The sequence below is a fragment of the Choloepus didactylus genome, chromosome 4, assembly GCF_015220235.1.
Source record: "Choloepus didactylus isolate mChoDid1 chromosome 4, mChoDid1.pri, whole genome shotgun sequence".
Lineage (NCBI taxonomy): Eukaryota > Metazoa > Chordata > Mammalia > Pilosa > Megalonychidae > Choloepus > Choloepus didactylus.
The window spans coordinates 57,655,061-57,680,187 of record NC_051310.1 but is presented as its reverse complement, the minus strand read 5'-3'; the positions used below and the strand labels follow the sequence as shown (position 1 = coordinate 57,680,187).

At 38.7% G+C, this 25,127-nt stretch overlaps 1 protein-coding gene across 1 annotated transcript in view; it reads right to left on the bottom strand.

Annotated features, from left to right (window-relative positions):
- The window catches only part of GCH1 (GTP cyclohydrolase 1), a 115,400-nt gene that overhangs the window by 4,933 nt on the left and 85,340 nt on the right, over positions 1-25,127 (bottom strand). Inside the window, exon 3 of the mRNA XM_037832666.1 lies at positions 21,569-21,624. Coding sequence (XP_037688594.1) covers positions 21,569-21,624 — 56 coding nt within the window. The remainder of the gene's footprint in view (positions 1-21,568; positions 21,625-25,127) is intronic.

The following is a 25,127-nucleotide window of genomic DNA, read 5'->3' as shown; positions in this document are numbered from 1 at the left end:
CTTTCCTTTCCAATTTGGGTGCCTTTTAATTCTTCTTCTTGCCTAATTTCTCTAGCAAGAATTTCCAGTACAATGTTGAATAGCAGTGGTGACAGTGGGTATCCTTGTCTTGTTCCTGATCTTAGAAAGCTTTCAGTCTTTCACCATTAAGTACAATGTTAGCTGTGGGCTTTTCATAAATGCCCTTTATCCTGTTGAAGAAGTTTCCTTCTATTCCTACTGTTCTAAGTGTTTTTATCAAGAAGGGGTGCTGAATTTTGTCAAATGCTTTTTCTGCATCAATGGAGATGATCATGTGTTTTTTAATGGGGTATATTACATTAATTAATTTTATGTTGAACCAACCTTGCATACCAGGGATAAATGCCTCTTGATCATGTTGTATAATTCCTTTAATATGCTGTGGGATTCAGTTTGCTAGTTTTTTGTTGAGGATTTTTACATCTATATTCATCAGAGAAATTGGCCTGTAGTTTTCTTTTCTTGTGGTATCTTTATCTGACTGTGGCGTAAGGGTGATACTGGCCTCACATAATGAGTTAGAGAGTGTTCCCTCCTCTTCAATTTTTTGAAGAGTTTGAGCAGAATTGGAGTTAAGTCTTCTTGAAATGTTCAGTAGAATTCCCGTGAAGCCATCTGGCCTGTGCTTCAATCTCTTTACTAGTAATTGGTTTGTTGAGCTCTTCTATTTCTTGAGTCAACGTAGGCAGTTAGTGTGTTTCAAAGAATTTGTCCATTTCATCTAGGTTTTCAAATTTATTGGCATACAGTTGTTCACAGTATCCACTTACAGTCCTTTTGATTTCAGCGTGGTTGCTAGCAATGTCTCCCTTTACATTTCTGATTTTCATTATTTGTAATCTCTCTTTTTTTTGCCAGTCTAGTTAAAGATTTGTCAATTTCGTTGATCTTTTCAAAGAACCAACTTTTGATTTTGTTGATTCTCTCTATTGCTTTTTTGTTCTCAATTTCCTTTCTTTCTGCTCTAATATGTTCTTCCTTTCCTTCTGCTTGTTTTACATTTAGCTTGCTCTTTATCTAGTTCTTTCAATTTTGAGGTTAGGTTGCTCATTTGAAGTCTTTCTTCTTTTTTAATGTAAAAACTTAAGAGCTATAAGTTTACCTCTCCACACTATCTTTGCTGCATCTATAAGTTTTGGTATGTGGTTTCTTCCTTTTAGATCACCTCAAGATATTTCCTAATTTCTCTTCTTAACCCATTGGTTGTTTCAAGTATGTTGTTCAATTTCCGTAGTTTCTGATGAGACATTAGTACTCAATCTTATTGGGATTCCCTTATATGTAACATCTTGCTTTTCTCTTGCAGTTTTCCGAAATCTCTCCTTGTCTTTTGCATTTGATATTGTAATCAATATACAACAGAGTGTATTTTTCTTCATGTTTATCCCGTTTGGTGTTTTCTGAGCTTTGTGGATGTGCATATTCTCTCTTTTGCTAAGTTTTGGAAGTTTTTGGACATTATTTCTTTGACTATTCCTTCTGTCACTTTCTACCTTCTCTTTCTGGAATTCCTATAATGCATGATTTGATGTGCTTGATAGTGTCTCATAGCTGTCTGAGGCTATTTTTGCTTTTAATAATTCTTTTTTCTTTCTGCCCCTCAGCCTGACTCAGTTCAAGTGTAATGCCTTCAAGTTCACTGATTCTTTCTTCTGTCAGCTCCATTTGGCTCTTGAAACCTTCCTGGGCATTTTTCATTTCGATTATTGTGATCTTCAAATATAGTAGTTCTATTTGGTTCCTTTTAAAAATTTCTATCTCTTTATTAGATGCCCATAATATTCATTGTTTTCCTGATATCCTATAGTTCTCTCTCTCTACTTTCCTTCACCTCCTTAAGCATTTTTAAGATCATTTTTTTTAAGTGTGCTGTTTCGTATATCCACATTCTTGTTTTCTTCAATGGATTTTTCTGGATTTTTGCCCTCTTTTTTGGATTGGCCATCATTTCCTGTTTCTTTGTTTTGTACCCTCATTTTTTTTTGCACACTGTACATTTAATATTTTACAGTGTTAACTCTGGGATTTATTCCCTAGGATGTCTGTTTTCTGGTTTTGTAACCAGCTGGTGATAAGACAGAGATTTTCCTGACCTCCAGCCCTCCTATCAGGAAGGTCTGCCCAAGGCACATGCACTGTACAGGGTTTTCCCTGTCTTAATGGCCCTCTGACTTGTTCTGGGCTTTTGCCTGTAAGTTGTTCTGGAGTTTCCCTGTTTATAGAAGTTTGGTGGTCCCCTCTGTTTCCCAGGGGACAAACCACCTTCTCCTGGGTATCTGAAATCAGCAGACTTTTATCCTAGACCGTCCACTTCTTTAGTTTTTTACACTCCTTTCATTGTGCCATGCTGCTTTTGCCTGGACAGCAAATTCTGGGAGGAGGGTCACTCTGGGGAGAACTTTCCCAATTTGGTCTTTCCCAGCCAAACCAGGGCCAGAGGCCCACAAAAGGGGCACAGACCAGCTCCAAAGTGCCCTATGGAGGCAGTCAGGAAAGGTGCCAAAGGCTTCTCTGATGGCTCCCCAAAGCTGAGCCTGTGGTTTCTTTTTCTTGCTTTCCCCAGAATAAGACTGACAGGTAAGTATCTCCCTGGCCTTGGGGTGTTGGGGTCAGGTAAAAGAGCCCAGATTTTTACTATTTCCTGTGAACTTTCACCAAAAACCACTTATATGTCCCACCAATGTGTTAAATCTACATATACACTTTATCCTGGTATGGTAAACCAAGAGACATGTCATTTAACATCACTTCACCATACTCCCATAATCAGTTAGTTGTCTAAGGCTTTAATTTAAATCATGCTTGTATTCTTGGAGTCATGATGAAAACAGTACTTCCACTAGTCTGTTAGATTTGGGTTTTTTTGACATTTATTTAGGATTTTTACAACTACATTCATAAGTGAGACAAATCTATACTTTTTTAATGCCACCTTTGTCAGAATTCATCAGAAAAAGGCAGCTTCATCAAATTAATTGTGTAACTTGCTGGTTGCCTCTTTTTTGTTTGTAGGAGGGGCCACCAAGTTACCATGAGAACTGAGTTACCTGTCATGCTCTGGGTATTGTCTGACCCACCAAGCCATGAAGTTGGGCATGCACAGCAGCACTCCATCATAAAATGGAAATGGTATATACGAGATAGAGCTCAAGCACGTCCTGAAGGTACAAGTAAGTTACATGAGGAAGTGGCCCAAATGCCCATGGCCCCCACTCCTTCCACCTTACCTTCTCTTTCCCAGCCCACAGCTATGGCATCTTGGGGAGTTCCTTACAGTCAGTTGACTGAGGAAGAGAAAACTCAGGCCTGGTTTACAGATGGTTCTGCATAATATGCAGGCACCACCCGAAAGTGGACAGCTGCAGCACTGCAGCCCCTTTCTGGGATGTCCCTGAAGGACAGTGATGAGGGGAAATCCTCCCAGTGGGCAGAACTTCGAGCAGTGCACCTGGTTGTTCACTTTGCTTGGAAGAACTGGCCAGAGATGCATTTGTATACTGATCCCTGGGCTGTTGCTAATGGTTTGGCTGGATGGTCAGGGACTTGGAAGGAACATGATTGGAAGATTGGTGACAAAGAAGTCTGGGGAAGGGGTACGTGGATAGACCTTTCTGAGTGGGCAAACAACATGAAGATATCTGTGTCCCATGTGAATGCTCACCAGAGGGTGACTTCAGCAGAAGATTTTAATAACCAAGTGGATAAAATGACCCGTTTGGTGGATACCAATCAGCCTCTTTCCCCAGCAACTCCTGTCATTGCCCAATGGGCTTGTGAACAAAGTAGTCATGGCGGTAGGGATGGAGGTTATGCATGGGCTCAGCAACATGGACTTCCACTCACCAAGGCTGACCTGGCCACAGCTACTGCTGAGTGCCCAATCTGCCAGCAGCAGAGACCCATACTCAGTCCCTGATATGGCACCATTCCCCGAGGTGATCAGCCTGCTACCTGGTGGCAGATTGATTACATTGGACCACCTCCATCATGGAAAGGGCAGCAATTTGTTCTTACTGGAATAGACACATACTCCGGATATGGGTTTGCCTTCCCTGCACGACATGCTTCTGCCAAAACTACCATCTGTGGACTTACAGAATGCCTCATCCACCGTCATGGTATTCCACACAGCATTGCTTCAGACCAAGGAACACACTTCACAGCAAATGAAGTGAGGGAATGGGCACATGCTCATGGAATTCTGTGGTCTTACCATGTTCCCCATCATCCAGAGGCAGCTGGGTTGACAGAACAGTGGAATGGCCTGTTGAAGACTCAATTTCGGCACCAACTAGGTGGCAATACCTTGCAGGGTTGGGGCAGTGTTCTCCAGGAGGCTGTGTATGCTCTAAATCAGCAACCACTCTGTGGTGCTGTTTCTCCCATAGCCAGGATTCATGGGTCCAGGAATCAAGGGGTGGAAACAGGAGTGGCACCACTCACTATCACTCCTAGTGATCCACTAGGTAAATTTTTGCTTCCTGTCCCTGCAAGCTTAAGCTCTGCTGGTCTACAGGTCTTGATTCCAAAAGGAGGAGTGCTTTCATCAGGAAACACAACAATAATCCCATTGAACTGGAAGTTAAGACTGCCACTTGGCCACTTTGGGCTTCTTATGCCTCTGAATCAACAGGCAAGGAAGGGGATTACTGTACTGGCTGGGGTGATTGATCCTGACTATCAAGGGGAAATAGCACTGCAACTACACAATGGAAGTAAAGAAGAGTTTTCCTGGAATACAGGAGATCCCCTAGGGCGCCTTTTAGTACTACCATGCCCTGTGATTCAAGTCAATGGAAAACTGCAACAACCCAATCCAGGCAGGACTACCAATGGCCTAGAAACTTCAGGAATGAAGGTTTGGGTCACCCCACCAGGCAAAGAACCATGGCCAGCTGAAGTGCTTGCTGAGGGTAAAGGGAACATGGAATGGGTAGTGGAAGAAGGTAGTGACAAATATGAACTACGGCCATGTGACCAGTTACAGAAACGAGGACTAAGATGGCATGAATATTTCCTCCTTGTTTTGTTATGATTATGTTTGTATTTGTCTGTAAAGCAAATATCTTTCCTTTCTTCTCTGTCTTATCCCCTTATCATATGGCATAACCCATACTGTTCATTTTGCTGTATTTACACTAAAGGAAATCAATTTTAAGAGCTAATGTCACCCAAGGACTTGCACCCTATTCTGGAGAGACTTAGTGCGTTTCCAGTTGTATGCTGCACAACGGAGTATTTTAGGCAAAATATGTCTGTTATTGTTACCTACTTAGAGACAAAGTATGGTTTTAGGTGATGTGTGTAACTGCCAAGTTGACAAGGGGTGGACTGTGATGGTTAGGTAATGTGTCAACTTGGCCAGGTAATAGTACCCAGCTGTCTGGTCAAGCAAGCACTGGCCTAACAATTGCTGTGAGGACGTTTGTGGCTGGTTAATAAACCAACAGGCTGGTTTATTAAATCATCAGTCAATTGACTGCAGCTGTGACTGATGACTCACCAAAGGGCGTGCCTTCCACAATGAGAGAATGCAAGTGGCTGGATTTAATCCAATTAATCAGTTGAAGACTTATAAGCGAGACAAATAGAGGCCCTTCACTTCTTCTTCGGCTGCCCAGTGAAGTGTTTCCTGAGGAGTTCATTGAAGTTGCTGCTTTGTTTCCTGAGGAGTTCATCTGACATCTTCCTTGGAGTTGACAGTTTGCTGACTGCTCACAGAATTTGGACTCGTGCATACCCACAGTTGTGTGAGTCACTTTTACAAATTTGATAGTCAGAGACACCTCTCATTGATTCTGTTTCCCTAGAGATCCCTAATATAATCAACTTTTAATAAATACTTTAAAATTTTTAAAGCATATTTTTAGCTATATATTTCTCATTCCTAGAAATTAGCATTTTCCCCCAGTTAGATTTCCTAGCAATCTGTGATAAAAGATTTTCAACTTTTGGATTTGTAATACCTATTACTTTTTCGGTTTTTCTAAATTATTAATTTTTTATCTTGTCTTAGCTCTTTCTTATTGTTCTATTAAACATGTATTGCAATTCTTTTATCTTAAAAAATTTGAATGCTTAGTACTTGTGTTTCTTTTTTAATAATGAAAGTTTATGTGGCTATAAATTTATGTCCAAAGTACAGATTTGTACTCTAGTTTACAATGCTATATAGTTTGCACTGTTGCATTCTATTAAGCAATAGGAATTTAAAAGAATTTTTAAGCTTCTAGATGACTGACATTTTCTGTAATCATTTTTCACTAACTTATAGTTTTCTTATAACATTGAACATGTTCAATTTTTTTTAATTCAAGTTTGTCTTTTGACAAATTCTATTTCTCTTTTTGTCTACCTCTTGTGGTTGAAATTCTACTACAATGTTTTCTATATATTATTTTATCTGTCTCAATCAAACAGTAAGAGGTAATTAGGCTTCCTACTCACTTCTTTCAGGTTTATAAGTTTCTCTATGTATTTTGGCCAGTTTTTAATTTTTGTTTTGAACTCATTTGGCAAAAAAAGGTACATGACAGCTTCTTAATGGAATCTTCCTCACAATAAGAGAACCCATTTTGCCTCCTTTGATAACATCTGCTTTGCTTCTAATTTTTAACTTTTGTGAATTTTTTTTTAAATAAAGGGGACTTGGTTGAATACTGGTTTTAACCCAATGGACATATTTATGTAAATAGCTCCTCTACTGGTCTTATAAATAAATAAAAAATAAAAAAAAAATAAAAAAACAGAGACTTGTGGAGTTGGGGGTGAACATAATACAGAGAAGGGCTTCGCTCAAACAGAATCAGGCACATATGCAAACCCAGGGGGCCAGGGCCCTTCTCTGAAAAGCTGGTTTTTCTGGTTTCTAGATGATACTGGGCCCTTCTTTATTTCTTTATTTCTTTCTTTCTTTATTTAATCTTTTTCTCAAATAACTATTCTAAGAAGCCCATTACAGAAAGCCTCAAAGACTTGCAACCTGGGCCCAGGCAACAGCAGAGCTAAGATAGCTCTGAGAGACAAACCAATAAGTCTCTTATTTTGTCAATAAGACAAAGCAATAAGCAATAAGCAGAGAAAATCTGCTAAAGACCATAACTTCCCAAGAAAAGGGGTGTGTGGCCCAGCTCCAGTGGCAGCCCTCCTTTGGGGAACTCAGACCCCAGGGGCTGGAATTCAGAAATCAGCTAGTTAGCCACGCCCCCAACAGGGTCAGGGTCACCAGGAGAACTAAAGGCTCCAAACCTCCTTTCACTAGTGAGGAAGCTGCGGGTTGGCAAGCACCACCTGCTGGACAGCATAGGAGAAGCACAGAGTCTAAAGGCCTCACAGGAGGGTCTCATTCTCAAGGAAACTCCATACCCTCCTCCTGAGACCTGGGCCTCTCTGGACTGGGAAACTTGACTGGGGTTGACCATAACTGAGGAGACCCTCATACAAACAGGCTACAGAGAAACAGGGCAAGAAACAGAAAAAAAAAAGAGGTGAAAAACTCCGATCAACTACATAGAACCTAAGTTAGAGGCCTAGAATAAGCTGAACTAAACACCAAAGGTTAGAAAACAAAGCCAACCACCAAGAAAACCCTACGTAAAAGAGTGAAAACAGGCTCCAGAATAAACTAATCAGGAAAGACAGATGCCCAGACAGCTCAAGATAAGGAGCCATACTAGGAAACACAAAAATATGGACCAGCCAAAGGGACAAACTAATAGTTCAACCAAGATACAGGAGTTGAGGCAACTAATGCTAAATCAATTCAATGAACTGAAGGAAGAACTAATTAAAGATGTTCAAACAAATCTGCTAAATCAATTCAAAAATCAAGTCAATGAAGTGAGGGAAAATATAGCAAAAGACATGAAGGATATAAAGAAGACACTGAAGACTATAAAGAAGAAGTCATGAACTTGAGAAAACAAATGGCAGAACTTAGAGGAATGAAGGGCCTAATGGAGGAGATGAAAAAGACAATGGAGGGCTACAACAGCAGATGTGAACAGGCAGAAGAAAGGATCAGTGAATTGGAAGACAAGACATTTGAATTCATACACAAAAAGAACACACAGTGAAAAGAATGGAAAAATATGAGCAGGGTCTTAGGGAGCTGAGTGACAACATGAAGCATACAAATATACATGTTATGGGTGTCCCAGAGGTAGAAGAGGGGAAAGGGGACAGAAAGAATAACAGAAGAAATAGTCACTGAAAATTTCCCAACTCTTATGAAAGACATAAAATTACAGAGTCAAGAAGTACAGCGCACCTCAAATGGAACAGACCCCAATAGACCTACTCCAAGACACTTACTGATCAGATGGCCCAACGTCAAAGACAAAGAGAGAATTGTGAAAGCAGCAAGAAAAAAGCAATCCATCACATACAAGGGAAGCACGATAAGACTATGTACAGCTCTCTCTGCAGAAACCAAGAATTCTATATCCAATAAAACTGTCCTTCAAAAATTAAGGCGAGATTAAAATACTTTCAGCGAGTTTGTGACTAAGAGTCCAGCGCTTACAAGTAATACTAAAGGGAGTGCTACAAAGCTGATAGGAAAAGACAGGAGAAAGGTTTGGAGAAGAGTGTAGAAATGAACATTATCAGGAAGGGTAAAAAGAGAGAGAGGAAAAAATAAGACATGACATATAAAACCCAAAAGACAAAATGGTAGAAGAAAATACTGCTCTTATAGTAATAACACTAAATGGCAATGGATTAAACTCCCCAATAAAAAGACACAGATTGGCAGAATGGATTAAAAAACAGGACCCATCTATATGCTGTCTCCAAGAAACTCACTTTAGACATCAGGACAAAAACAGGCTGAGAGTGTAAAGTTTGAAAAAGATATTTCACACAAACAGCAACCAGAGAAAAGTAGGAGTAGCTATATTAGTATCAGACAATTAGACTTCAAAAGTAAAACAATTAAAAGAGACAAAGAATGACACTATAAATTAATACAAGGGTCAATTCATCAAGAAAACAAAACAATCATAAATATTTATGCACCAAGCCAGAGTGCCGCAAAATTCATGAGGTAAACACTGAGAACAATGAAAGGAGAAGTAGATAACTTTACAGTAATAGGTGGAGACTTCAATACACCGTTCTCATCAATGGATAGAATATCTAGATAGAGGATCAATAAGGAAATGGAGATGTTGAATTGTATGATAAACGAACTAGACTTGACAGACATTTATAGAATACTATACCCCTCAACAGCAGGATAAATGTTTTTCTCAAGTGCTCATGGAACATTCTCTAGGATAGACCATATGTTGGGTCACAAAGCAAGTCTCAACAAATTTTAAAATATTGATATTATAAAAAACACTTTCTCGGATCATAACAGAATGAAGTTGGAAATAAATAACAGGCAGAAGATTGTAAAATTCACAAATATATGGAGACTAAACAACATACTCTTAGAAAATCAGTGGGTAAAGGGAGAAATTAGCAAATACCTCAAGGCAAATGACAATGAAGATACAACATATCAAAACTTAGGGGATGCAGCAAAGGCAGTGCTGAGAGGGAAATTTATTGCCCGAAGTGCCTATATTAAAAGAGAAGGGAGAGCAAAAATTGAGGAATTAACTGTCCACTTGAAGGAACTAGAGAAACAACAGGAAACTAACCCAAAAGCAAACAGAATGAAAGAAATTACAAAGATTAGAGCAGAAACAAATGAAACTGAGAACAGGAAAACAATAGAGAGAACCAACAAAACCAGAAGCTGGTTCTTCAAGAAAATCAACAAAATTGATGGACCCCTAGCTAGGCAAAAAAAAAAAAAAAGAGAGAGAGAGAGGGAGAGAGGGAATGCAAATAAATGCAATCAGAAACAGGAAAAGAAACGTAATGACTTACCCTGCAGAAATACAGGAGATAATGAGAAGATACTATGAGCAACTATATGCTAATAAACTAGACAGCTTACACGAAATGGACAACTTCCTAGAAAAGCATAAACAACCAACATTGACCTGAGAAGAAATAGATGACCTCAACAAACCAATCACAAGTAAAGAGATTAAATCAGTCATCAAAAAGCTCCTAAAAAAAGAAAAGCCCAGGACCAGATTGCTTCACATGTGAATTCTACCAAGCATTCAAGAATTAACACCAATCGTCCTCAAACTCGTCAAAAAAATAGAAGAGGAGGGAAAGCCACCCAACTCATTCTATAAAGCCAACATCACCTTAACACCAAAATCAGACAAAGATATTAAAAAAAAGAAAATTCTAGACCAATCTCTTTCAAGAATATAGATGCAAAAGTCCTCAACAAAATACTCACAAATTGAATCCAGCAGCACAGTAAAAGAATTATACATCACTGCTCTCCCGTCTACATGGGATCAGACACCCAGGGGAGTGAATCTCCCTGGCAATGTGCAATATGACTCCTGGGGAGGAATGTAGACCCGGCATCGTGGGATGGAGAACATCTTCTTGACCAAAAGGGAGATGAAGGAAGATGAAATAAGCTACAGTGGCAGAGAGATTCCAAAAGGAGCCGAGAGGTCACTCTGGTGGGCACTCTTACGCACAATATAGACAACCCTTTTTAGGGTCTAGTGATTTGGAGTAGCTAGCAGTAAATACCTGAAACTATCAAACTACAACCCAGAACCCATGAATCTTGAAGACAATTGTATAAAAATGTAGCTTATGAGGGGTGACAATGTGATTGGGAAAGCCACTCCCCTTTGTCTAGTTTATGGATGGATGAGTAGAAAAATGGGGGAAGGAAAAAACAAACAAACAAAGGCACCCAGTGTTCTTTTTTACTTTAATTGCTCTTTTTCATTTTAATTATTATTCTTGTTATTTTTGTGTGTGTGGTAATGAAGGTGTCAGGGATTGATTTTGGTGATGAATGCACATCTATGTAATGTGTGTGAGTATATCTCAATAAAATGAATTAAAAAAAAAAAAAAAAGAACAGGGGTTTACACAGCCAATGGCTGATCCTGGCTTTTGATTAGCGGATTCAGATCACTGGGTCCCGGCTCTGAGGGCAGCTGTTGTTTCAACCCTCCCTGATAGGGGTGGAGGTGGTAGATATTTAAAGATGCAGTGCTTCCTCAGGATTACAGGGGAAGGTTAGGTGAAGGGCTGCATTTGCTGGGCAGCCTACAGTAATCAAAACAGCAAGGTACTGGCACAAGGACAAACATATAGACCAATGGAACAGAATTGAGAGCTCACAACTTAAACCTAACATTTACAGCCAACTGATTTTTGACAAGGCGGCAAAGACTACTCAATTGGGAAATAATAGTCTCTTTCAACAAATGGTGTTAAAAAACTGGATCTCCATTTGCCCAAAAAAAAAGAAAGAGGACCCCTTCTTTACACCATATACAAAAATCAATTCAAAATGAATCAAAGACTTAAATATAAGAGCTAGAACTATCAAACTCATAGAAGAAAATGCAGGGAAACATCTTCAGACCTTGTGTTAGACAACAGTTTCTTAGACTTTACATCCAAAGTGCAAGGAACAAAAGAAAAAGCAGATAAATGGAACCTCATCAAAACAAAAAATTTTGTGTCTTAAAGGTCTTTATCATGAAAGTCAAAATATAAGCTACACAATGGGAGAAAATACTTGGAAACCACATATCCAATAAAGGAAAAAAAAAAAAAAAGAATTATACACCATGACCAGGTGGGGTTTAATCCAGGTATGCAAGGTTGGTTCAACACAAGAAAATCAATTAATGTAATACACTACCATCAAAAAATCAAAGCAGAAGATCATCTTGATTGATGCACCAAAGGAATTGACAAAATTCAACATCCTTTCTTGATGAAAAAACTTCAAAGGATAGGAATAGAAGGGAATTTTCTCAATATGATAAAGGCAACATATGAAAAACCTACAGCTAACATCATACTCAATGGGGAGAGATTGAAAGCTTTCCCTCTAAGATCAGGAACAAGGCAGGGATGCCCACTGTCACTATTCAACATTGTGCTAGAAGTTCTAGCTAGAGCAATTAGGCAAGAAAAATAAATAAAAGGAATCCAAATTGGAGAGGAAGAAGTAAAACTTTCAATGTTTGTAGATGACATGATTCTATATGTAGAAAATCCAGAAAAATCTACAGCAAAGCTATTAGAGCTGATTAATGAATACAGCAAAGTGGCAGGCTACAAGATCAACACGGAAAAATCTGTTGTGTACTTATACACAAGTAATGAGCAAGAAGAGGAAGAAATTTAAAAAATTCCACTTACAATAGCAACCCAAAGAATCAAGTATTTAGGAATAAACTTAACAAAGGTCACAAAAGACCTACACAAAGAAAACTACAAGAAACTGCGAAATCAAACAGGACCTGAAAAAATGGAAGAACATACTGTGTTCATAGATTGGAAGACTAAATATAATTCAGATGTCAACTCTATGTAAATTGATTTATAGATTCAATGCAATATCAATTAAAATCCCAACAACTCATTTTGCAGAAATAGAAAAACCAATAAGCAAATTTATTTGGAAGGGCAAGGTACCCCAAATAGCCAAAAATATCTTGAGAAAGAGGAACGAACTGGGAGGTCTCACAGTACCTGACTTTGAAGCATAGTACAAAGCTATAGTGCTCAAAACAGCATGGTATGGGCATAAGGATAGAAATACCAACCAATAGAATCGAATTGAGTGTTCAGAAATAGACTCTCGCATCTATGGACAATTGATCTTTTTTTTTTTTAATTAAATTCAGTTTTATTGAGATATAGTCACATACCAGACAATCATCTATGTTCAGCTGTTCACAGTACCATCATACAGTTATGCATTCATCACCCCAATCTATTTTTGAACATTTTCTTTACACCAGAAAGAATCAGAATCAGAATAAGAAATAAAAGTAAAAAAGAACACCCAAATAATCCCCTCATCCCACCCTGTTTTTCATTTAGTTTTTGTCCACATTTTTCTACTCATCCATCCATACACTGGATAAAGGGAGTGTGATCCACAAGGTTTTCATAATCACACTGTCACCCCTTGTAAGCTACATTGTTACACAATTGTCTTCAAGAGTCAACACTACTGGGTCAGAGTTTGATAGTTTCAGGTATTTACTTCTAGCTATTCCAATACATTAAACCTAAAAAGTGTTAGGTATATAGCATGTAAGAATGCCCACCAGAGTGACCTCTCGACTCCATTTGAAATCTCTCAGCCACTGAAGCTTTATTTCATTTCATTTCGATTCCCCCTTTGGTCAAGAAGATGTTCTCAATCCCACAGTGCCGGGTCCAGTTTAATCCCTGGGAGTCATATCCTGCATTGCCAGGGAGATTTACACCCCTGGGAGTCAGGTCCCATGCAGCGGGGAGGGCAGTGAGATCACCTGCTGAGGTGGCTTAGCTAGAGAGAGAGAGGGCCACATCTGAGCAACAAAGAGGCACTCAGGGGGAGACTCTTAGGCACAATTATAAGCAGGTTTAGCCTCTCCTTTGCAGTAACAAGCTTCATAAGGGCAAGTCCCAAGACAGAGAGCTCGGCATACCAAGCCGTCAGTCCTCTATGCTGTGAGAACATCAGCAACAATCCAGGTGAGGAAGTCCAACACTTCCGCATTTTCCCCCATCTCCTCAGGGGGCCCTGCATATATATTTTTATTTTCTGCCCAAATTACTTTGGGATGTGTTGCTATTTCACTCTAACCTATATAAACCTACCATATTTCACTTCCTATTCAAAGTTCCATGTAATCTGTAGTGTTTGAACAAACTGACTGTAGCAGTTATACTGTTTAGAAAACATAGATCATGCACCAAATAAACATCTCTTCCCTTGGTCTCACATGGAAGTTGAAGTTTTAAGACACAGTCAGTTTCAACCTTTACCCTTTGGCCAGATTTGCCTCAGTCTTAACCAGATCTGCTTCATTCATATCTCTAATTGAAGTCTGGGATCTTTTTCAGCTTTTTTTTTTTTTTAAAAAACACAATTGATCTTTGATAAGGCAGTCAAGCCAAAGCAACTGGGACAGAGCAGCCTCTTCAGTAAATGGTGTTTGGAGAACTGGAAATTCATTTTAAAAAGAATGAAAGAGGACCCCTATCTCACACCTTATACAAAGATTAACTCGAAATGGATCAAAAACCTAAACATTAGCACTAAGACCATAGACTCTTGGAAGAAAATCTAGGGCACTATCTTAAAGATCTTGTGATAGGAGGTGGTATCCTAGACCTTACACCCAAAGCACAAGCAACCAAAGAACAAATAGACAGATGGGATCTCCTCAAAATCAAACACTTTTGTACATCAAGGACTTTGTTAGAAAAGTAAAAAGGCAGCCAATACAATGGGAGACAATATTTGGAAACCACATATCAGATAAGGGTTTAATATCCTGAATATATAAAGCAATCCTACAACTCAACAATGGTAAGACACACAACCCAATTAAAAAATGGGCAAAAGACATGGACACTTTTCTGAAGAGAAAATACAAATGGCTCAAAAACATAAGAAAAAATGTTCAATTCCACTGGTTATTAGGGAAATGCAAATCAAAACCACAATGAGACATCATCTCACACCTACCAGAATGGCCATCATCCTAAAAACAGAAAATTACAAGTGCTGGAGAGGATGTGGAGAAAGAGGCACACTTATTCGTTGTTGGTGGGAACGTAGAATGGTGCAACCACTCTGGAAGACAGTGTGGAGGTTCCTCAGGAAGCTAAGTATAGATTTGCCATATGACCCAGCTATTCCATTGCTAGGTATATACTCAAAGGAACTGAAAGTTAAGACACAAATGGACATTTGTAAACCAATGTCTTTTTAAGCATTATTCACGACTGCCAAGAGATGGAAGCAGCCCAAATGTCCATCAATGGACAAGAGGATAAACAAACTGTGGTATATACACATGATGGAATATTATGCAGCTGTAAGACAGAACAAAGGCATGGAACATATAATAACCTGGATGAAACTTGAGGACATTATATTGAGTGAAGTTAGCCAGAAACAAAAAGACAAATACTGTATGGTCTCACTAATATGAACTAATATTAATGAGCAAATTTTGAGAGTTAAAAGCTGACAACACAGGCTACCAGGAGATAGAAAGAGGGTAGAGATCAGGCATTTGATGCTGAAGGACTACAGAATGTTCAGCAGGATTGATTGTATAGATCCAGAAATAGCATAATACTGTGTGATGGTAGCACAATATTGTAAGTACACTGAACAAAGATGTCTGTGATTAAAGCTGAAAGAGATGGGATAGGGGAATGTATGACATCGGAAGTGAAGATAGATGATAAAGACTGGGACTGTATAACTTGGCAAAAACTGGAATGTACAAATATAAAAATGTTTTTACATGTGGGAGAACAATGATTGTCAACCATGCAGACTGTTGAAAAAGGGATGGTGTACCGGTTTGTATATATTATGTACCCCAGAAAACGCCATATTCTTAAACGCAATCTTGCGGGAGCAGACGTATTGTGTTGATTAAGTTAGAAACTTTGGATTAGGTTGTTTCCACGGAGATGTGACCCATCCAACTGTAGGTGATAGCTCTGATTAGATAATTTCCATGGAGGTGTGGCCCTATCTATTCAGCATGGGCCTTGATTAGTTCACTGGAGCCCTATAAAAGCTCAGACAGAAGGAGCTCATAGCTAGCTGCAGCTGAGACACACATTTTGAAGTGGCCATTGGAAGCTGACACTGACATTCTGGAGAACACCACTTTGAAATGCCACCTGGGAGCAAGCAGACACCAGCCATATGCCTTCTGAGCTAACAGAAGTTTTCCAGACACCAATGGCCATCCGTCAGTGAAGGTACCTGATTGTTGATGTCTTACCTTGGATGCTTTATGGCATTCTGACTGTAACTCTGTAACCAAATAAACTCCCTGTATAAAAGCCAATTCATTTCTGGTGTTTTGCAAAAGGGCAGCATTAGCAAATAGGAACAGATGGTATTTGGGAAAAAAACATAATCAAAGCAAACTGGAGTCTATGGTCAACAGTAACATGGTAATATGCTTCCAATAAATGTAACAAAGGCAATGTACCAAAGCTAAATGTGTATGAGAGGGGGATATAAGGGATGGATATAGGATTCTTGGTAATGGTGTTGTTCTGTGTACTTACTATTGTATTGTATTGTATGACATTTTAGTTTTCTTTTTATTATCTTTTTTATTATTCACTAAAAAAAAAAAAAAAAAAAAAAAATTTTTCCTAGTAATCAATATGTTCAAGTGCTGACTATGGTGACAAATGTCCAACTATATGATGATACCGTAAACAAATGACTGTACACTGTGGATAATTGTATGGTATGTGAATGTGTCTCTATAAAATTGTAAGAAAAAATATAAATAGGGATAGGAATGCTGGAGAAAACATGGAGAGAGGGATGTACCTATTTACTGTTGATGAGGAGGCAGAATGGTGTAGCCTTTCTGGAGGTCACTGTGGTGGTTCCACAAGAAGCTAGGTATGCGGGGGCCATAAGGTCCTGCAACCTCATTATGGGGTATGTACTTGGAAGATCTGAGAGGAGACATGAATGGACATTTGCACACTGGTGTTTATGGAGGCAGTGTTCAAGATTTGCACTGGGTGGAGGTGGCCTAGGGGTGCATTGACTGAGGAACAGAATGGTGAACTGTGGTTTATTCATGCAATGGAATATTGAGCAACTACAAGGAGTGAAGCCGAGAGACACACAAGGAGGTGAATGGATCCTGCAGACAGCATTTTGAGTGAAGTACACCAGAAACAAAGGCAAACACTATAATGCCTCACCAATATGGACTAACGACAATGCGCAAACCCAAAACTGAATTTTAGAGCACAGCCTATAAGGGGAACGATTATTGTAATGGTCCCTAGATTGTAAGCTCTTACAACAGTCAAATCTATTCCTGAATTCTGATGGCTATCTCCAAACTCTGAGATGCTGATCCCTTGGTGTATAAACTGATTGGTCTTTGGAACACTGGGAATCTGTGTGACACCTGAAACTCGGCGCTAAAGCTCAGCAGATATGAATGTCAGTATTAATGCATACAACAACTGTGAAAAAAAGAAAAAGCTGAAGGAGAGCCTAGATTTCCATTAGAGATATGAATGAAGCAGATCTCGTTAAGACTGGGGCAAATCAGGCCAAAGGGTAAAGGCTGAAACTGACTGTGTCTTAAAACTTCAGCTTCCATGTGAGACCAAGGGAAGAGATGTTTATTTGGTGCACGATCTATATTTTCTAAACAATATAACTTCTACAGTCAGTTTGTTCAAGCATCACAATTGCATGGAGCTTTGAATGGGAAGTAAGATATGGTAGGTTTGTATAGGTTAGAGTGAAATAACAACACATCCCAGAGTGATTTGGGCAGAAAATAAAAATATTTGATTTGGGCCCCCCAAGGAGCTGGGGGAAAATGCGGAGGTGTTGGACTTCCTCACCTGGATTGTTGCTGATGTTCTCACCAACACTGAGGACTGACGGCTTGGTATGCTGAGCCCTCTGTCACCAGACTTGCCCCTATGAAGATTGTTACTGCAAAGGAGAGGCTAAACCTGCTTATAATTGTGCCTAAGAGTCTCCCCCTGAGTGCCTCTGTGTTGCTCAGATGTGGCTCTCTCTCTCTAGCTAAGCCACCTCAGCAGGTGAACTCACTGCCCTCCCCACTATGTCACAGGGGTGTAAACCTCCCTGGCAATGCAGGATATGACTCCCAGGGATTAATCTGGACCCGGCTTTGTGGGATTGAGAACCTCTTCTTGCCCAAAAGGGGATGAGAAATGAAATGAACTAAAGCTTCAGTGGCTGAGAGATTTCAACTGGAGTCGAGAGGTTACTCTAGTGGGCATTCTTACATGTTATATACCTAACACTTTTTATGTTTTTATGTATTGGAATAGCTAGAAGTAAATAACTGAAACTATCAAACTCTGACCCAGTAGCCTTGACTCTTGAAGACAATTGTATAATAATGTAGATTACAAGGGGTGACAGTGTGATTGTGAAAACCTTGTGGATCACACTCCCTTTATCCAGTGCATGGATGGATGAGTAGAAAAATGTGGACAAAAACTAAATGAAAAACAGGGTGGGATGAGGGGATGATTTGGGTGTTCTTTTTTTACTTTTATATTTTATTCTTGTTCTGATTCTTCCTGGTATAAGGAAAATGTTCAAAAATAGATTGGGGTGATGAATGCATAACTATATGATTGTGGTGTGAACAGTTGATTGTACACCATGAATGATTGTATGGTATGTGAATATATATCAATAAAACTGAATTTAATTAAGAAAATAATTTAAAAAACTGAATTTAATAAACAAACAAACAAAACCAAAATGATAAAAGGGCAAGGAAAAGATTGGAAAGTAACAAAAACAAAGAATTGAGATAATTAAAATAACTTTCATCTTAAAAAAAAATGTAATGGGACAGCCTGGTGGTGATAATGATAACAGTGGTGTTCCTCCTACAGTGGGAAGGCTGTGGTGGCAGACAGGTCCCAAGCAGAGAGCCTCGGCGGTTTTCTGTCTGTCAGAGTCTCTAGCAGATGAGTCTTCTCTATGGCAGGAAAGCTCAATTCTGCAGAATCAGTATTAACATACAAGCCTATAGGAGGATTCCTGTTTGATTTACTTTGGTGAGTAAATAAAATCCTTTTCACGCACACACACAAAAAGCTATTGTTGAAAAAGAAAAAAAAGCTACGAGGAACTGCTGAAGGAATGGCATGATTAAATTCACATTTTAGAAAGAGCATCCTAGCTTTTTTTTAGATTAGAGGCAGATTAGAGGCAGGGAAGAGTTAGGACTCTAATTTATAATACAGGACAAAAATAAGAAGAGCCATAACAGAGAGTGACAGCATGGCAACAGGTCAGAGACAGGATGCTTTAGGAGGTTACTGAGCATGTAACAGAAACTGATGGATGTTCTTCCTCACTACCTACCCCAAGGTACTACAACAATTCTAAATTCAAGATTTAATTATGTTTCTGAAGGTACTGTAAGGTAAGAAATATAATACACGTTAAATGGATTTCCAGCATCAAAAGGCATTTCTATTCAAACTAAGTTTACTCTAGAATTCTACTAGAGTTGAACCAGATCAACTCACTTCTGGCATTTTCTTGTTACTTAAGGCTTACTGTTTGATATTTGACTTCACTGGCACTGAAAGGTCATTCGTTTAAAAGTAAGCATGTAACAAACCTCACATTCAAGATTAAAATGAGCAGTGAAGTTTTGCTAAGACATTTGGCTTTCTTTGAATATCCCTCTTCATTCCCTAAATGTTCTTCTTTCTTATAAGGAATTAGCAGTCTATTTAACAGATCTATTCTTTGAATTTTTTTTATAAAACATCTGTCATACACTAGGATTTTTGGTTTAGTGTTCTATTTCTTTTCTAATCCTATTAGTGGAAGGACAAATCCCCATGCTAATAATCAGCCCCTTTGTGTTGTTTCATAAAAGCTTAATTATTTGAAATCTTTTCCTTTCTTTAGCCAAAGATTATTCCCTTCCTACCCCCAAGTTACCATTTATTCTATGATCTCACTGGATCACCCTACAATCCATTTCCCATAAAGTGTTACCCATGGTATACAAAGCATGATCTCCTAGAGAAAGCCTGCTATAAACCAAGGTCTCATGTGGTGTGTCCAGACTTCTTATAATATGAAAAACATCCATTATAACTTTCACATATTGACAGTCTGTTATAGGCATCAGCAGTGTCAGAATTTCAATATGGGAAAGGTGTAGGGTTGGCAATCTTGCTGGAAGGGAGAGTCCCAGGGGACTAGACCTAAAGCTATGTTAGCACAGCAAGCACTCTGTACTTAGACGGTGGATTGCAAAACAGAAAAAAACAAACAAAAAAACACCCAAATATTACTAAAGACAGTTGAATAAAATTGACTTTGTTTATTATTATGTGAAGTAAGTTACTCAAAAGGGGACAGGGGAGTACTAACAGAAATTCTAGCAGGATTAATTATTCCCCCTCCCACCACCACACTACCTCCCCTTCTCAGGCCCCCGTGGCACTGCCACTGGGTACAGATCACTGAAAGAAGCCAGGATATTTCTGGATTTGTGTTGAAAAGCCTTATTACAGTGATGTGATCATAGCTATGATAAAACATCATCCTTTTGTGGTGATAAGTTGCCCTGTCTGGTGGCAAAGTTATGGAACAGGAGTAAGGTCTTAATTGGAAAAGTCAACTTTCTTTTTTCTACCCACTCTCTCCCCATTCTCTAGAGGAATGAATAAGAAAGTTGAAGTGAAAACAAAATAAAAGGAACAGCTGTGGAGGGCTGCTGTCAGATTGCTGGGGCAGTTTTTACAGCACCCAACATAGAACTAAGAAAGATCTGGACCACTATCTCAGCATCATGATGAATTCCAGTACCCAACAGAGAAGGCACAGGTTCATCTCTGTTGACTAGATGGTTGTTCACAAAGATTCATGTACTCCTAGTTTGATAATGTCACTATAATCTCAATCAAATTATTCAAACTTGGATTGTTAAAATAAAAAGGGGAGGTGTTTTGTATGTTCAATACTTATCCCTTCATTTCATTTTTAATTCTCAACACATCATGACCACCACCCAACACACACACCTCCCAGTACTTCCCTATCACTCAGGACTCACAAAATTTATACAAAGAAGTTACAACAAAAAATGATATTTAGAAGCAATAAAATACTAGTGGCTGGGACCTATCAGGGAGATATGAACCCTTGAGTTTACTTCCAATTAAACACAGATGACCACACACATATATCACCTTTCCTCCTCAAAACCCAAATTTAAAAAAAATTAGTAGTACAGGAATTTTTTAAAGGCATAAATCCACAAGGATAAAGAACAGAAAAGAAGACTGCAGTAGAAAAGAGAGGAAAATAGGAGAATGGAGAGAAAGCACTGTCTTGGAGTAGAGCTGAGCAAAGCCAAGGAAGGCACAGTCTTGTGTCTGCAGAGAGGTAAAGAAAGTAGAAGTGAACTGACTGACCCTGAGGGACCCAGAGAGATACCCAGAGGCACGCAGGTACAGTGGAAGGCAGAGTTGAGGCTGGGGGCCCAAACAGGGGTTTGGTTAAAAGCCTGAAAACAGTGTGGTTAGACCCCTGCCCAGGTTCTCTCCCTGGCTAACTGCTTTTTAAAGAGAGGAGCTGGACTCAGTGTAACCCCAGAGCCTCTCCAGTGAAGGAAGGCTCTACAGAGAAAGAAGTGAGCTAAGACTTCAAGAGTGTGCCAGTAGAAGAAGGCGCGGGAGGTAGGGGTGGAGATAGGCAACGGAAGAGTGAGAAGAAAAGAGCATTTGTATTTCAGGCCCTCTGAGTGTGTTCGCCTCTGCAACTATAAATTTTAAGTTGTAGTGGGACTTCCAAGGTAGGTCCATAAGAGAGAAAGCAAGAGGAGAATCTCACCATATAGGGGTAGGTTCTACAAACCATTTTTCCTGTTCACCACACAGTCATACTTACCTTGCAAGCTTGCTGAGGCCAAGGACTTGCTTGTTAGGAAGATAACCAATATGGACCTTCAGAGAAGACAGAGAAATAGTGAGCTAAGTGAAAATATGGTGTTTCTTTGTGACAGAACAAGAAAACACAGAAAGAACATGGTATACTTGTACGTAATTCATCACAATGAAAACGTATCTTTTAAAAAATCTAGCAGCTTTAAGACTTAGAAAATCAAGCACTTATATAAGCATTTAAAAAATGACATGAATGTAGTAAAAGAGAAATATGAGATTGAGTCTACTAATCAAATGACAAATTTTAAAACACAGCCATGCTCTTTCCTGGTGAAGTTAAACTCTCTATACAAATCTGAAAGTCTTTCCTCCACTGAGGGGGAGACATTCTCAAGAAAATTCAAATGATTCCATAGAAATATTAAAAGGTATCCAGAAAGGCCTCCTTTGAAGGCAGAAACCATAAATCTGAATATTGCCATTCCACTCGTAACAGTGGCCTTAAGAACCCCACAATGGCGCCCTGTTGGACAGAAGGTCTCCATGCCCTTTGCCGTGCTTGTCTGACTGGAAAAAAAGGATGCAGCTACCACTACGACTCAACAAGAACCTGGATCCTAAGAAGTAAGGTTCTACTGTCAGGCAAAGCTATTTCTCTAATGGCTAAAAGGCACTGATTAATATCTAATAGTGTGATGGCTGATTTTATGTGTCAGCTTGGCTAGGTTAGGGTTTCCAGTTGTTTCAGCAAATACTGGCCTTGTTGTTGGTGTGGAGGTATTTCACAGGTGGGTTTAGCACCTACAATCAGCTGACGTCAAGTAAAGGAGAGCACCCTCCATGTGGGTGGGCCTCATCCAATTAGTAGGAACTTTTAACAACATGAACTAAAGGTTCTAGAGGTCAGAGAATTTCTACCTCAGGACTTCAACATCAACTCTTGCTGGAATTTCCAGGTTACCAGCTTTTCCTAGGGAAAACTTCAAACTCAAAACTTCAAATTCACCTTACTGGAATTTCTAGCCTAAGACCTGCCCTACAGAATTTTGGACATATCCTGTTAGATAAATTTACATATATCCTGTTGGTGCTGTTTCTCTGGAGAACCCTGATACAAATAATAAATGTTACCTCCTTTTGAGGCAAGTATTAAATATGAGAAAGCATTAGGACTCCAAAAAAAGGCTGAAAAAGTAAACAGACATTTATAAAAGCGATCAATTAACCCAATATAAATTACAGACTTGATTGCATCATGGTTTGCCAACATTTGTTTTATTTGTTCATCTAATATTTACTACACATTTTCTATAACTGACCTGGTAATCCATAGTGATTTTCCATCTATTAGCACTTATTTTTGAAGTTTGAGATTTCTACCTTACCACCTTGCTAGTCAGCAGAAGGAGAAAGTAAAGTAACAACCTGAAAGTTGGGTATTACAAAGAAAAATGAGAAAGTTAAAACTTTCCCATAGAACCAAGGACTTCCTTACCACTTAAAATTTGTATTCTTAAATGCAGAACTATAATTTGTTTATTGTTTGTACTACTTTGGACTACCTTAAGATACTAAGTCATTTCAATGTCCATTTTAGAAAATTATCAACTCATATACTTAAAAAACAAAGTTAGCAAGATTACAAACAAAGAGGCATGCATAACAGAAAGTAAGTTGAGATAATGGAGGCTGAGTCTCAGATCAAGCTCAGACAGGTCACTAACTTCCTCTTGGACAAGTCAAAGGTTTTTGGACCTAGTTTTCTCACTTACAATAATAATTTTAAAAAGCAGAGAAAATCATGAGCCCTGCTGTTGCAAACCCAGAATGATTAACTGTGGGATTACCAGATACTGCCTGCCTCCTGATGTGATGCAATATAAGGTCATGGCACCCTTATGAACTACACTTGTCAAAAATGTTCAACCTTAATTTTGTGAAGCTTTCAGATATAGGCCCATTAATAGGAAATCCAGAGACTGAAGGAAAACAACACCCTGAAAAATTAATGAACAAATCCAGAAGGTGGACACTCTACAGGATAAGTGGCCCAGTCTCTTCAATAAGAGAATGCCATGGTAGAAAGACTATTTTAGAATTAAAAAATACTTGAGAGACATGCCAACTGAATGCAATGTGCGGACGTTGATTGGATTCTGAGACATTTGAGGCAACTGAAGAAATGTAAACATGGATTAGGTATTAGATGCTGTAAGGAACTATTGTTAGCTTTGTTTGTGATAGTACTATTCACTATAGGTAAGAAAATGTCATTTTAGAGAAATGCGTACTAAACAATTAGTGGTGAAGAGATATCTATAGCATATTTTATATTCTTTAATATGTTGAAGGACATATTGCTAACTTTTTTTAGGTGTATATCAAATTGTGGTTATGTTTCTAAAAATAATCATCTACAAAGATATACTGAAGTATTTATAGAAGAAATTATATGATGCCTGGGTTTTGCTTCAAAATTTTCCAATATGGACCTAGATAAAAAAGATTGGCTGTGTACCCATAATTATTGGAGTCGACTGATGGGAACATGGGAACTTTAAAATTATACTATACTTTCTATTGTTATGTTTATAATTTTCCATAATAGAAAGTTAAAAGACAGATACCACTAAACATTAAACACAATAGTTAAATCTAAAAAGGATAAACATTGCCAAGTATCAACAAGGATGTGAAGCAACTGGAACTCTTACATACAGATTCTGGGAGTGTGAGTTGGTACAACCACTTTGGAAAACTATAGGTCACTGTCTAAAAAGTTGAACCCTATGATCCTGCAATTCCATTTGTAAAAATATTCCTAATAGAAGTGCATGCATATGGGCACAAATAATGTTCACAGCTATACTGTTTATATTTGGGGGGAAAAAAGGAAGCAATGCACATGTCCTCCAAGAGCAAAAAAGATAAATTGTTTTTTGTTTGTATAATGGAAAAATACACGACAATGAAAAGAAAAGATGGGCAATAACATTAATGAATCTTACAATGTGGAAAAAAGAAGTCAGACACACAAAGAAGGACATACTGCAGATTTCTTCCAATTATGTGTAGTTGAAAAATAAGCAAAACTAATCTACAGTGTTAAAAATCAACATATGTGTTCCTGTGGGGAAGAGTGAAGGGTTTCATATTAGGAAGAGACACAAAAGAAATTTCCAGGGTGTTAATAATATTCTAGTTCTTTATCCGTGAGGTGGCATGGAGTGCCCTTATGATTTCTGCCTTTTACTGCCTATGTTTTACTTCTAAATAAAAGTAAAAAGCCTTCCAGTCAACCAAGATTAGAGTATAAGACACTCCAGGGAGCAGTTTCCCCACAGAATGTCTGAGCAACTAGCAAAAACTGGTGGAGCCATCACCTCGAAACTCAAAAACAGTTAAAGGGTTGCAGTAATTGGGTGGATGCTGAATCAAGAAAATGCAGCTTTAAAATATAGGAGAGAAGGAGGGGCAAGATGGTGGCATAGAGAGGAGTGGAATTTAGTCAGTCCCCTGGAACAACTAATAAACAAACAGGAACAACTAGTAAATAATCTGGA